The 12,701-nt window shown below is 41.0% G+C and overlaps 1 protein-coding gene across 2 annotated transcripts in view; it reads right to left on the bottom strand.

The window, feature by feature from the left end:
- Positions 1-10,263: 10,263 nt before the first annotated feature.
- The window catches only part of LOC147608410 (UDP-Glycosyltransferase superfamily protein), a 93,382-nt gene continuing 90,944 nt past the window's right edge, over positions 10,264-12,701 (bottom strand). The window contains exons 11-16 of one of the 2 annotated variants that reach the window (XM_086789530.1): positions 11,617-11,904; positions 11,455-11,514; positions 11,324-11,363; positions 11,018-11,233; positions 10,781-10,873; positions 10,264-10,465 (exon numbers count right to left, since the gene is read on the bottom strand). In XM_086789530.1, coding sequence (XP_086645656.1) covers positions 10,823-10,873; positions 11,018-11,233; positions 11,324-11,363; positions 11,455-11,514; positions 11,617-11,904 — 655 coding nt within the window. In that variant the 3' untranslated portion in view covers positions 10,264-10,465; positions 10,781-10,822. Of the gene's footprint in view, positions 10,874-11,017; positions 11,234-11,323; positions 11,364-11,454; positions 11,515-11,616; positions 11,905-12,701 lie in introns of both variants that reach the window. The other variant, XM_086789529.1, reaches the window with a different exon arrangement.

Raw genomic sequence — 12,701 nt, 5'->3', positions numbered from 1 at the left:
AGCTACTATCTCCCTCGCCTTACTAAGGATGTAATTATGTTTTATGTAGCCATGGCCAATGATGCACATGGGCTACTTAATGTTATCCTTCACATAATTGAGGATGATGATGATGTATGTGTTCTTTGCTGATGATGTGTTCTTTGATGTAGATGTAGCCATGGCCGATTATGCACATGGGCTATTCGATGATGACCCTCATTTCATTTGAGGATGATACAGTTATTATGAAGGAAGGAAGAGAAAGCTCCGCCTTGCTACCATGAGAGACGATTCATTGTCGCATGGCTGCTGCCAAACCATAGAGGGAGGAGAGCTAGCTACTGCACGTTTCTGCCCATCTGAGAAGGTTATGCACGTTGCCGATCCAGAGCCAGAGAGCGGGAGAGCATCACCCGCCGCTGCCAAGCCGGAGAGAGAGAGAGAGCAACCAACCCTCACCACTGATAGCAACTCCCTCCCCCCACAGGCATAACCGCCCGCAACCCCTAAGAAACCGGCCCCAAACATCCATTGCCAAGAAGACAAGAAGACAAGCTACCATGCTACTTTCTAGCCAACCGATAAGCCTTTAAAGTTTACCAATAAACTCCCAAGCTCATGAAAGAACCTAGTAAGCAAGGTACATTGATGTGTCTCTTCAATACCCCCAAACCCCATCCTTCCCCAAAGAGAGGAGACATCTTGAAACCCAAAACCCATTTATTTCCTCACCCCGGACAACCATGGAGAAACCTTTAACCATCCACATGCCTCTAGCACAAGCCCACCCACAACCATCGCCTCCCCGGTAACCATAATCCCCATTCCCCCAATCCACTTAAAAGGAAGCTCATATCGGTTCCGCAATTGATATGTTTTAACCACGGGACTTCTTCGCACTAGAAGCACATTCGGGTGACGTGTCTGGAGCCCAAGCAGAGATGCCCATAATTTGAGATGTGGTAGATGGTAGGTGATTGAGGGAGCCTATGTTGACATTATCACTTAAGAATGAAGCCTACATTTTCACAGCTATGAGAATGAAGGTTAAGAGACTTAGCTTTTTTGGGTGAGTCGTATTTCCCCTTATCTCATTGTACCTCAATATATGCCATAAACTCAAAGAGATGGACATGAATAATGCAGATTTCATTAATCAAGCATAAATTCAAAGAGGGTATGATGCTAATTGTCATGTATGCAAGGGTAAGGTAGCAAATGACAAGCACAAAGACTCGGGAAGACTAACTTGATGATGGAAATGGAAAAGGCACCAAGGATCTTAAGTAGTGCCTACTAATATCGATGGTCTTTATAGTGCTAGTGGTGATGATGGCGGTAGTGGTGCCATTGTAGTGCTAGTGGTGATGATGGTGGTGATGGTGATAATGATGATGGTGTGTAGAGCAAAGTCCCTTTGTAGAGGTGACATACAAAGCAAGTCCACTCCTACATGGTATCCTTTAATGCATGGAGAAGTAGACAACACATGTCCACACTTGCATGGTTCCGTGGAAGCACTAGAGAGTCTTACATAGCGGGTCCACACCCGCATGATGGTACCACAAGGGATACGGCTTCATAGCATTGGGCTTATTGATAATTGTATAAGAAAGTCTCTTGATGTAAAGCTATCTATGGAGAAATGAACATACAAGAGGTTGTGGCCTCTGGGTGATTAATATAGTGTGATTAGGCGTGTACTTTTTAAGGAGTTTTGGCTCATTATGTTGTGTTAACCATTTAGCATGATGATGTGATATGTGATGAACATGAAAGCAAAGCATGTCGTGATGTGGTATTTTTGTCATGTCTTAGATGTCTTATGCTTAGTAGCTTGGTGATGTTATAGTACTAGGTGGATGGACTAGTAGATTGATGGTTTATTGGGATGGAGTTGGTTTAGCACAGGTAGCTTCACAAGAAAAAGTGAGAGTGTGAGACCCTCATGACAATGGTATCAAAGAACACTGAAACCAACAAATCACTAAGTTACCGCTCTCTACCATGTTGAAAGTTAGAGACTTAGAAAGGAGGTTCAGCACTCTAGAGCAGGGTGTACCTAATTTCAAGAATGAAGTAGATTGCCTAGACAATGGATATAATCAAATTTCATTAGATATGGCCACTTTGAGTAGACAGTTGGTGGATGCAAAGATTAGGATGGCATAATTCTGGAAGCCAAGGCTAGTGGATCAGTTAGCAAGATTAAGTCAAAGGAATCGGAGTCCTATGAAGTATCCAGTGAAGCCAAGGTGCTAGAGAATTTCCTGTATGACTGTGAGCAATTTTTGAAGTGTGCCAAGCTCACATTGGAAGCCAAGAGGATCTTTCTTGCATCTACCTTTCTTGCCAAAGATGCAAAGCTTTGGTGGAGAAACTACTTGGACGATGTGTCCAACAATAGGAATGTCTTCATCGTCTCAACATGGAGGAGATGAAGAAGGCTGTATAGAAGCAGTTTCTACATTTAAATTTGGAATGGAAAGCCAAGCAAGATCTGGATAGCCTAAAGTATACAACAAGTATTCAGGAATACATAAAGGCTTTCCAAGCATTGATGCTGCAAATCAAAACCATGTCAGATGAGGACAAGTTCTTCCACTTTACTCACAGGCTTCGGGAGTAGGCTCAAAATGAATTGTGGTGCCATAATGTGACCAACTTAACCCGAGCTTATGAGGCAGCAGACCACCTTGACTCTCATAAGCTTAGGTGTGTGGAGCCCAAGCAGAGGCTTCATTCTTAAGTGATAATGTCAACATAGGCTCCCTCAATCACCTACCATCTACCACATCTCAAATTATGGGCATCTCTGCTTGGGCTCCACACACCTCACCCGAACTTCATTCTTAAGTGATAATGTCAACATAGGCTCCCTCAATCACCTACCATCTACCACATCTCAAATTATGGGCGTCTCTGCTTGGGCTCCACACACCTCACCCGAACTTGACTCTCATAGCTTAGCAACAATAGGTGGTTACCAATCAGTCAAGTTAATGTGACCAACTTAGCCCAAGCTTATGAGAGCCGTGTTGTCAAGGTGGATCTTCATCTCCCAAGGGAAGAAGGGGGCATATTATGTCCGATTGCATCCAAGAGTGATTCTAAAGTGGGATTCAAGGGTGAAAGGGTGTACACACTATTGGCCAAAATAGTACAAAAATTCAAGAGTACTAATATCATATGTGAAAATTTTGCTTTAAGAATTTCCTTTCACAAAACATTGCATCCAACATAGCCAAACCTAAAAAGTACTCTAGTTTGACATGCAAAAGAATCAAAGTACTCAATAAGTACAATACTAGTACAATACTAGTACCAATTTTTCCTTGGTCTCAAAAGGAGTACTTTTTTAGACACCCTTACTTGCTTTAACCCTTCAGGTCAAAGGTGGTTTTAAAAATAAGAAAAAGGACTTTAAACGTGGCAGCACTATGTATGTTCCAAAGGGTGTAGCAGGAGATGCAACCAACACTTCCAAGAAGGGGGCTTTGAGAAGTAAAGCTGAAAGTTCTAAATATGGTGCGCTAAGTCCATAGCCAAGGGTAAAGAAGTGGATTGCTTTATCTATAGTGGTAACCATTTGGCTAGGGATTGCCCTCTTAAATAGTCCATGCCTGGGATGCAGCAACTAACAAAAAATCCAAGCTCCGGTGTACAGAGCTTGGGTGTCGTTCAGTCGGCTGAATGCAATTAAAGAAGGGGTTTAAGGGAACCCCAATAGATTGATGTACATTTCAGCCATAGTCAATGGGGAAGGGCTATGGTGGATAGTGGGGCAGCCCAAAATTTGATCACTCTGCAAAAAGCTAAGGAGTGTGGGATGAAAGCAGTAGATCCATCATATGTGATGAAGACCATGAATTCAGCAAAGAGGTTGAGCAAGAAGGGGGCCAGGGGCTTGCCTAGCACCGTGGGTGAGAATATGGATAGCACTTTGGCAAACATGGCTGAGGGCAGCCAAGGTGCTCACAGTCAAAACAAAGATAAGAGGCTAGCTAACAACATATTCATTCGTCTCATGAGCTTCTATGATACACATCCTATCTTCCTAATCCATTCTCTAGGGGTGGATTCCTCCCTTACAATATACATACTAAGAACTTTAAAGATTACAACCTCCTCGTAACACTATAGCTCAATATCCACACCTTGTCATCATGATATCTATTACAAGAAAGATCTTTGATATCTATTACACCTAGATATCCACACTTGTCTCATGATATCTTCTATTGTATGAAAGATCTTCCAATCCACAATCCATCAGGGAAGGGGATCTACCCTCACCATGAGAAAGGGAGGGGGAGATAAGAGCAGTCAAGAGAGATCTTTTCTCACTAGTGATGATGGTCGGAGAGGACTGAGAGCTTGGAGAGCACCGGCAGTGTGATGGTGACCAAAGAGGACGGAGAGCTCAGATAGCATGGGTGATGATGAACAAACAAACACAGCTGGAGAGGACAAAGAGCTCAGAGAGCACTAGTCAGTGGTGATGGTGGCACGACCGGAGAGGATGGAGAGCTCAAAAGAACTAGGGATGAGACAATCGGTGAGGTCGGAGAGAACTCAGAGAGCACCGATGGTTGAGGAAGCCAAGTGACAGTTGTCGGTGACATCAAAGAGCTCGAAGAGCATGGCGGCGACAAGGACCAAGTGTGGAGGACCTAGCTAGAGCCATCTACAGTGAGTGAAATCATTTATGGTTGTAACCTTAGTTTTTTTTTTTTTTAAAGACAAGCCCATTTTTGTAAGAAAAGCTAGTTTTGCATGTTGAGCTATTTTGGAAGAAATATAAAAAATACTTACATGTGGTGCTAAGTGGAGTGCCTCATCCAATGCTTTGTCTTGTGTTATTTCTTCACGCTTTTATATGCTTTTGCCATGGTTGATTTATTTGCAGATGTCATTCAAACCTAATTTCAAAGGTGAGTGGTGAGAGAATTCTCCTAATGCCAACATCCTATTAGCTTTGCCATGCATAAGAGCACTATGCAAAGACTCTTATAAGACTATATGCATAGAGTCTAAATTATGGTTTTCTTATTTGGCATGCATAGAGCTATAGCATGCTCCCACAAGTATCATTTTAATAAGGTTTGACTAAACATGTTAGTGTATAGTTGTTTTATATTTTTGCAAGTTTTCATCTTTTTACTGGGTAAGGGTTCATGCTTCTTCTTATAATAGCCCATCTCCAAATTCAATTTCACACTTTCTAGTCCTTCCATAAACTCATGGAGGGAGTAGAAGGTTTGTAAGTAGATATGGAGGGATGAGATTTTAATGACGGGAGGACTACACTCTATGGCAAAAGTTCAAAATAATTACACTCTATGGTAAGAGTTCAAAACAACCAAGTGTAAGATAAGTTTCTAATCCTTGTTTGCATGGCACCTCTAGTGTAATAAGTTCTTTTCTTCTTCTTATTCCGTCTCTATGCTCTTATACATAGATGCTTCATGCATAGAGTTCTTTGCTCTTATGTCATAAAGATTAGAGTTCTAAGTACGAATAAGAGTTTATGCATAAGATCTCTATATATTATGCATAGAGCTTTGTGTATAGAGCTTGTGTTTAGAGATATGCATGCATAGAGATCTATGCTTTCAAGCTCTTTAAAAAAAGCATATTGTTACTTTTTGGCATGCATAAGAGCATGTCTTTTTCATAGTTATTTTCCTCATCTCAACACCCAATATGAAATTGCCTATTTCACGGATTCAGTTGTTTTTAAAACAATCTTTTAATGAAACCATAGTATCACTGATCATAATCCTCCAAAATATCCGGTTGAATTCTAATTTCCAATCATTCTTTCATCGATGTACCTATGGCATCACTTCCCATGCTTCCACTTATGGGATAATCCAAGGCACATTCTAGCCATAGATCACAAGCTCGAAATCGCCAACCTTCCAACACCCTCCCTTCCATCACGTGGGCACGCTGTTACCCTGTTCTCGAGGGAGAAGGACTTCACCTTCATGGAAACTCAGTTCGCTAACTCCGCCATTCGAGCGCGAATGAATGCGAAATGAGCGCACAGATGCAACTCAACGTCTTAACCTGTGAACAGGTCAGCAATTTTTGTAATTTGTGAAATAGCTTTAAAATTTTGAGTGAGAGTGAATTAGAGTCTCACAAATCTTGAACCCTTAGGTAAGTGAAACACATGATGGTTCTTTTTTTAAAACCGCTCATCTTAGGAATCTTTTACTATAAGATTTTTACTTAGAGTGAATTATCGAGGTGAATATCGCCTGGAGGATGTATGCATGCCATGCATGCCTTTTCCGGAACGATCGCTTCAGCACTTCATGCATGGGACACGTGCCGGTCAACTGGTGGATTCTCATAGCCGCCAAATCGAATTGATTAATGTAACTCGTGTGGCCGCTCTTACGTGCTCTAACACGTCACGCTTTCACGAATCCTTTGCCACGCGTGGCAGCGCCCTTAACGAAAAAATATTGGAACCTGGTTGGGGAGAACCTTGAAGCTTCATTGAAATGGGTATTTGTAATATTAGACATCCATCACATCACAAGGTTATGTCCAAAAAAAACTGTGCCTAGGCCTATATTTGATGAACTAAAGACTAGGTAATAAGTGGGTTGCAAGTATGAAACGACCATAACTTAATCTATGAACATGAATATGTCCCATTTTTCACTTTAGGAGCTCCCTTCTATCTTGCCCTCTTTCCATCTTGTGTATGCTTCTCATCACTCATATTTGTGATACTTATCTCTTGATATTTTTTGTTCCATGAATCTTGTGAGTGTTCTAGCTCTTATATGAGCTTTGGTCGTACTAATTTATGGATGAGCTTGTGGATTTACTTGAGATTTATGACGTGAGTGTGGGAACCTTGCAAAGTGTTCTCTTAGGTGAAGGAGCAAGATTTGGGCTTTAATCTCATACTTAGGTGAAGTGAAGCTTGAGTATGGGAAGGGAGTGGAGAAGGGAAATATTCCTTGAGAGAGGAAGAGGGTAACACATAAAGATGTGCTAGGTAGGAAAGTGGGATTGAAGAAGGGGTTGTGAGTGTCTAATGGCGGAGAAATGTCCATTGTATTTTCTCTTCTATTGCTTCGAGAAGGTGTAGGCACAAGTAGGCACAAGGAAGAGGGTAACACATAAAGATGTGCTAGGTAGGAAAGTGGGATTGAAGAAGAGGTTGTGAGTGTCTAATGGCGGAGAAATGTCCATTCTATTTTCTCTTCTATTGCTTCGAGAAGGTGTAGGCACAAGGAGGCACGGCCCTTAATGGAGAAAGAAGGAGAGCAAAATCAAGTAGAATTGGTTCTCAAACTTAGGTAAGCAACACAACAATTCTTGTACGTGTACTTGTGAGTGTTCTAGCTCTTACATGAGATTTTGTCGTATTAATTTATGCATGAGTTCATCGATTTACTTGAGATTTAGGACATGAAATGGGAATCTTGCATAGGGTTCTCTTAAGCAAAGCAGTAAGCTTTGCTATCAAATCTCATACTTAGGTGAAGTGAAGCTTGAGTATGGGAAGGGAGTGGAGAAGGGAGAGCTTCCTTAAGAGAGGAAGAGGGTAACACATGAGGATGTGCTAGGTAGGAAAGTGGGATTGAAGAAGGGGCTATGATAGGGAAAATGGTAAAGAAATCTACATTGCATGGACCATTCTTCTAGGGCATTCTGTGCATATTTTTGCTAAATGATCCTAGAGCATTCGGTGGACCGTTTCACTGGCCCATCTTGGAGCATTCAGTAGACCATCCAGGAATAAAAGCACACCATCAACGATACATGAGAGGTGCACATACTAGCGTTGAAGGCACCGCATTGCCATTCCCAATGGGCATCTACCAGAGGTAGGAGATGCCACTAATTCCACCGCCTTGTAGGAATCATTTAAAATTTCCCCTCAACTCATCCTTGGGACATCCTGTTTGATCTAATCATGTTCATTGAGTGTTGTAGTCATTGGTTTTTCTGTCATGTGTGTGGTCCTACTCACTGTGATCACTACTCGGTGTGCACACTACAATGATGGATATGTAACAGCTTCTTAGAAGTAATGTAAATAATGTTTACAATATTCTTGACATTATATCATGAGTATTGAGGACTCCGAACATATTGTCCAAGGAGAACCACCACTTTTGTATACCGAGCAACCATCCCTACTACACTTCAACTTTGTCAATCATAAAGAGTGCCTAGAAGGCCATTTTTTTCCTTGTCCACTAGAAAAGACAAGGGGATCTTTGCCTATAAGTAAAGCCAAGTTTCAATCCAAGAAGGTAACATTTTTTATTCCCAATGCAAGAGAGCCTTTGAAGAATTGACCTGAAGTCAAGGATTTCACTGACATGATCACATAAACGTTCACATGTTATTAACATTTGTTATTAATAACGTTCTCCAAATCCGTTATTGAAGTTAATTCACATTAATATCAACATTATTGATTTTTCACCGCTTGAAATCTTGCACTAGGCTCACCCATTACACTTTGGTTGTTACTATTGGACCATATACACACCAATCAAGGTACTTGACTCATTGAATTTGTGATGTTGGACAATGTGCTATAGACAAAATGTTTGTCGTTAATATACCCTGTTAGTGTTGTTATCACGTTGTTAACATGTTATTAACGTTTGTTAATAATGTAAAATTTTACGTGATCGCGTAAATATCAAATCCCTGCCTCAAGTTTTATGTGAGCACTACTCTTTTAATGCCTTTTCTACTATCAGATCTAAGACAGATAAATTGATTATTTCAACAATATTTTCGAGCACTCATAATTTACTAAAGGCATGTTGCTTCTTGAGGTGAAACAACCACACAATTTAATGATTTCTACAAAGAACTCCTCAAGCACTTCAAAGTTTTCAAGATAATAAGAAGCAAGGTTGCGAGGTTATCGACTTGGAGCGACGCAATAAACCTAAGCTATCTCAAAATATCTTTAATGCACACCTCTTAGAGCCCTCCTTGACAAAAACCCCATACCCACATTCAAGTGTACAAGAGTATACATAGAAGATGTCATCCAAGTAAAAGCCACCACATGCCACAAGCCTAAAACCAAGCACTCTCCCACCAAGAGGCAAAGACATGTAACCAATATTTAAAAGCTACATGCCATTGCTTCACAACCTATCCTTGACTTGAAGGAATTTACTCCAAAAGCTCATAACTATATGCTATGTTGTTATATTCAAAAAATGTATTTATATCCAATTTTTTAACGAGAAAGTTAACATGGCCAAGTCAAAATGCTACTCATCTACCTCCACCAAGCACATAGTACCATCAAGGTGAACCTAAAGAACCCTTCCTATAGAGATGTGACCAAGACGCCTATCAATGACTTAGGGTTTGATATGACAGCACGTTCGAGGAGTTTAAACTTATGTCAAGTGAATGAGCATACCTGTAAAAGGTGTGAGCACGATGAAGAAACTTCCATTGCTTCACTGTCGAACCTTGAAGACTAGTTTTTTTTTATGTAAAGTAACTAATTCAAGAGATGTGTTGCTATCAATGAGAGGGAGTTTACGGTAGAACCCGTGTGCTAAACCCTCATGGCCTTCAATAGTTTTATCAATAAGCTCATAACTAGAGGCAACATGGTTAAAACAAATAGAGGTGTTGCTATCCACATTCTTGATGAGATGCTAATGGATGAGGGGCATGATAAAATGCACTAGGACAACCCTTGTGTGTGCGCTCTAGTAAAGTTTTGCCTTCATTTGTGACTACTATTGTCTAGTTCTTAGTTTGTGGTTTTATATCTTCATGATATCAGTCTGCACTTTTTTTTTTTGTATTGTGAGGGATATTTTTTATTTATTTTTAGCGAGAGAATGGACAAACCACATGCCATTAAGGCATGCTAGAGGGGCAGGTAACTCTCCACATTTAAAGTATATTGATAGGTTACCGGTGTCTCATAGACTGTTGTCTCTCTCTCTCTCTCTATCTCCAATTACAAGGCAATAAGATTACATACTGTCATACACTATTACTCATATCTGCTATAATAAATATTTATCATTATTCAATGGTTGAGACTTTCTATTTTCGCTCATCTTTTTTTATTCTCTTCTTATAAACTGAGTGTTTTATTCACTACATTTTTTCTTTTCTATTATACATTCATAAACCCATACAATTTGTTTCATTCTGGGTTTCAACTTTACATTTTCTTTCTTCATCAGACATGGATTCACACTTGTTGGGTTGAAACAACACACTCCCTTAAACAACCGACACAGCCACTGGTGGTGAAACTTCATGCTTGCTTTTATTCATAATTTTTCTTTGGAAAGCACTAGAGGAGAACCCACCAAGGTACTACTATGAAGAAGATGAGGTGTGTGCCTCCTGAGAACTTGATTGGCTCATTAAAATCCTCAGCATTTCACTCAGGGGCTGTCCTTGAATAGCAAGGGGCCAGCTTCTAATCGCTTTGATTAGCAACCTGCAGTTGCAATGTACGAGGATCATGTATTCTACCGGAAAATACACATGCACCCACTTCTTACATTCAAAAGGGGGACGGATTGGGGAGGAAATGGATGGAAATATGTTGCAATTTATAACTCCACATGGACAAAGATCTCATTTTCTCTTTGCTTTTGTGCAATGAATAGCAATGCTAAACCATCCAGGTAAGCATTTAGATGGGGCTAAAGGGGGTTTGAAAGGCACCCATCTTGTGTGTAACCAATCTATGTGAAGTTCCTTAGTAGGCTTTAAGTTGCAAATGGGACACCACGTCTTGATGGCAATTCACCTGGGCTTCATTGGCGACATGGTGTGCTGGCGTACTTTGCAACTAGATGCACATTTGTCTGCACAAAATTTCTACAGCATTTTCTACACCATCCTGCAGGGGAAAAGCGTAACCACGAATCAAATGAAGAGAAACAGATAAAGTAACAAGGAGAAGGAGAAGGGAAAGAAGGGGCAGAGGGAGGGACGAAGGGGGAGGGGGGCGCATTAGGAGTTGTTATATATTATCAAAGCTGACCTCCTTCCTTATTCTCTCTCCAAGAGCAGCAGCACATGCTTGCAATTTTGGACTGGAGGCTTCCTTTACTGCATGCAAAAGGTTCCTCACTGCTTCATCTTTTTCCCAGTTTGCAGGAGGTATCAGGTGTTGTTTCTTCAATGGATCCGGAGCTACCCCGATCCATGCCATCCGCTCTGCCCAGTAAAACTGATCAAGAATAAATGGGCAGATGACCTGTAAGATGCAAGAAACATCAATAACATCATGTAATAGTCAAAGTGGTGAAAACATTTGATAAAATAATTACAAATTCATTTCTGGAACCTGAGGAATCCCAGATTGAAGAGCAGCTGCGGTTGTCCCACTACAAGATATGATCAAAATGTAAGATATCACACATCAGAAGCCAAGCTTGGTGCGACAATCAATACCATAAAGATTGCTCGTGATTGTACCTGCCTCCATGGTGGATAATCAAAGAGCACTTTGGAAACAACCAGAGGTATGGCACAGAGCTGTTGAAGAAACCAAGTTATGGCGAGTACTGCTTGTAAAATAATGGAAAAGAACAGCATAACTCTATGCCTGCAAAAAAGATGATTTTTGGATCTACGCACCCAGAAAAGCAAAACAAGCTGTCACCAAACACACGCACTCCTTTCCTCAAGGACTTCAAGTCATTTGATTGGCCATCATAAAGCTCACTAGTCTGCACCCTAATCCCACTTGACTCGCTTGCACCCACTTTAGGTGGTGAGGTTGCATCTTGAGTCGCTGCAGCAGCCAAAACAGCAGCATCCAAGGGCGTATAAGCTGCTGTAAATAAGATAGCTTTACGATCAGCTGCTTGCAAGGCCGCTCCAAGAACACAAAGCATGCCTTCTGGATTGTCTAAAAGGCCCATGCTAGAAAAAAAAAATAGGGGGCAAAAAAGATAATATTAGATTCATGAAAGTCAATTCATATTTTCAAGCTCAAACTTCACTATTTCTGCATGGTATAATACTCAAAAGGTCTTTCAAACCATCAAAAGTATTGGGGAAAAACGTGCATGATGCTACAATCAAGGTAATAATGGACAGATAGAAGCGTTGTGAAGCACTCTGAGGAAGAGCTTGGTTTGGCGACACTCGTGTATACCTTACAAAAGCTGAGATGGGTGTGCACTGTGTACAATCAATGCTGCTCGATGTGTAAGATCCACCAGGATTTCCTAAACACAAACAACCAGATTAGTACCGAATAGAAGGGGTTCAAGCTAGCTCACCTCCCAACCATACATTCCATCCGGAATCACCCCTGAGCTGGAGACAAAGGCTCCAATCCCACAAACCATGCCAGTCAACACTGGTATGCCACTAACACCTGCTGCTTGTTGAGGCCTTCAAAGTTCGGCATGACCGTCCGTGATCCATCGAATCCAATCGTGTTCCTAAGGGTAATCTTGGTCCATCACAGACCACTAGTCAAGAGACATAATAATACACCCATAAGTCACTTATAAAGTGACAATCGCCGCTATAATTAACCATCCAATCATAAATAGCCAGTAATCATAGATTTACTAATAATCCACCTTACCCACCCATATCAGCTTACTTTTCCTAATCCCGGCCCCCCTAACCCTAACCGGATTAGGTCACTAATCCTGAGGATTAGCATTGGGTACATAGCATACTTCCCCTCTTAAGACATTTCCTCT

This window comes from Cibotium barometz, chromosome 53, assembly GCF_041138505.1.
Source record: "Cibotium barometz isolate CiBa-2024 chromosome 53, ASM4113850v1, whole genome shotgun sequence".
In the NCBI taxonomy this organism is placed as follows: Eukaryota; Viridiplantae; Streptophyta; class Polypodiopsida; order Cyatheales; family Cibotiaceae; genus Cibotium; species Cibotium barometz.
The sequence above is the reverse complement of the archived record's forward strand: the minus strand, read 5'-3'. Positions and strand labels throughout refer to the sequence as shown.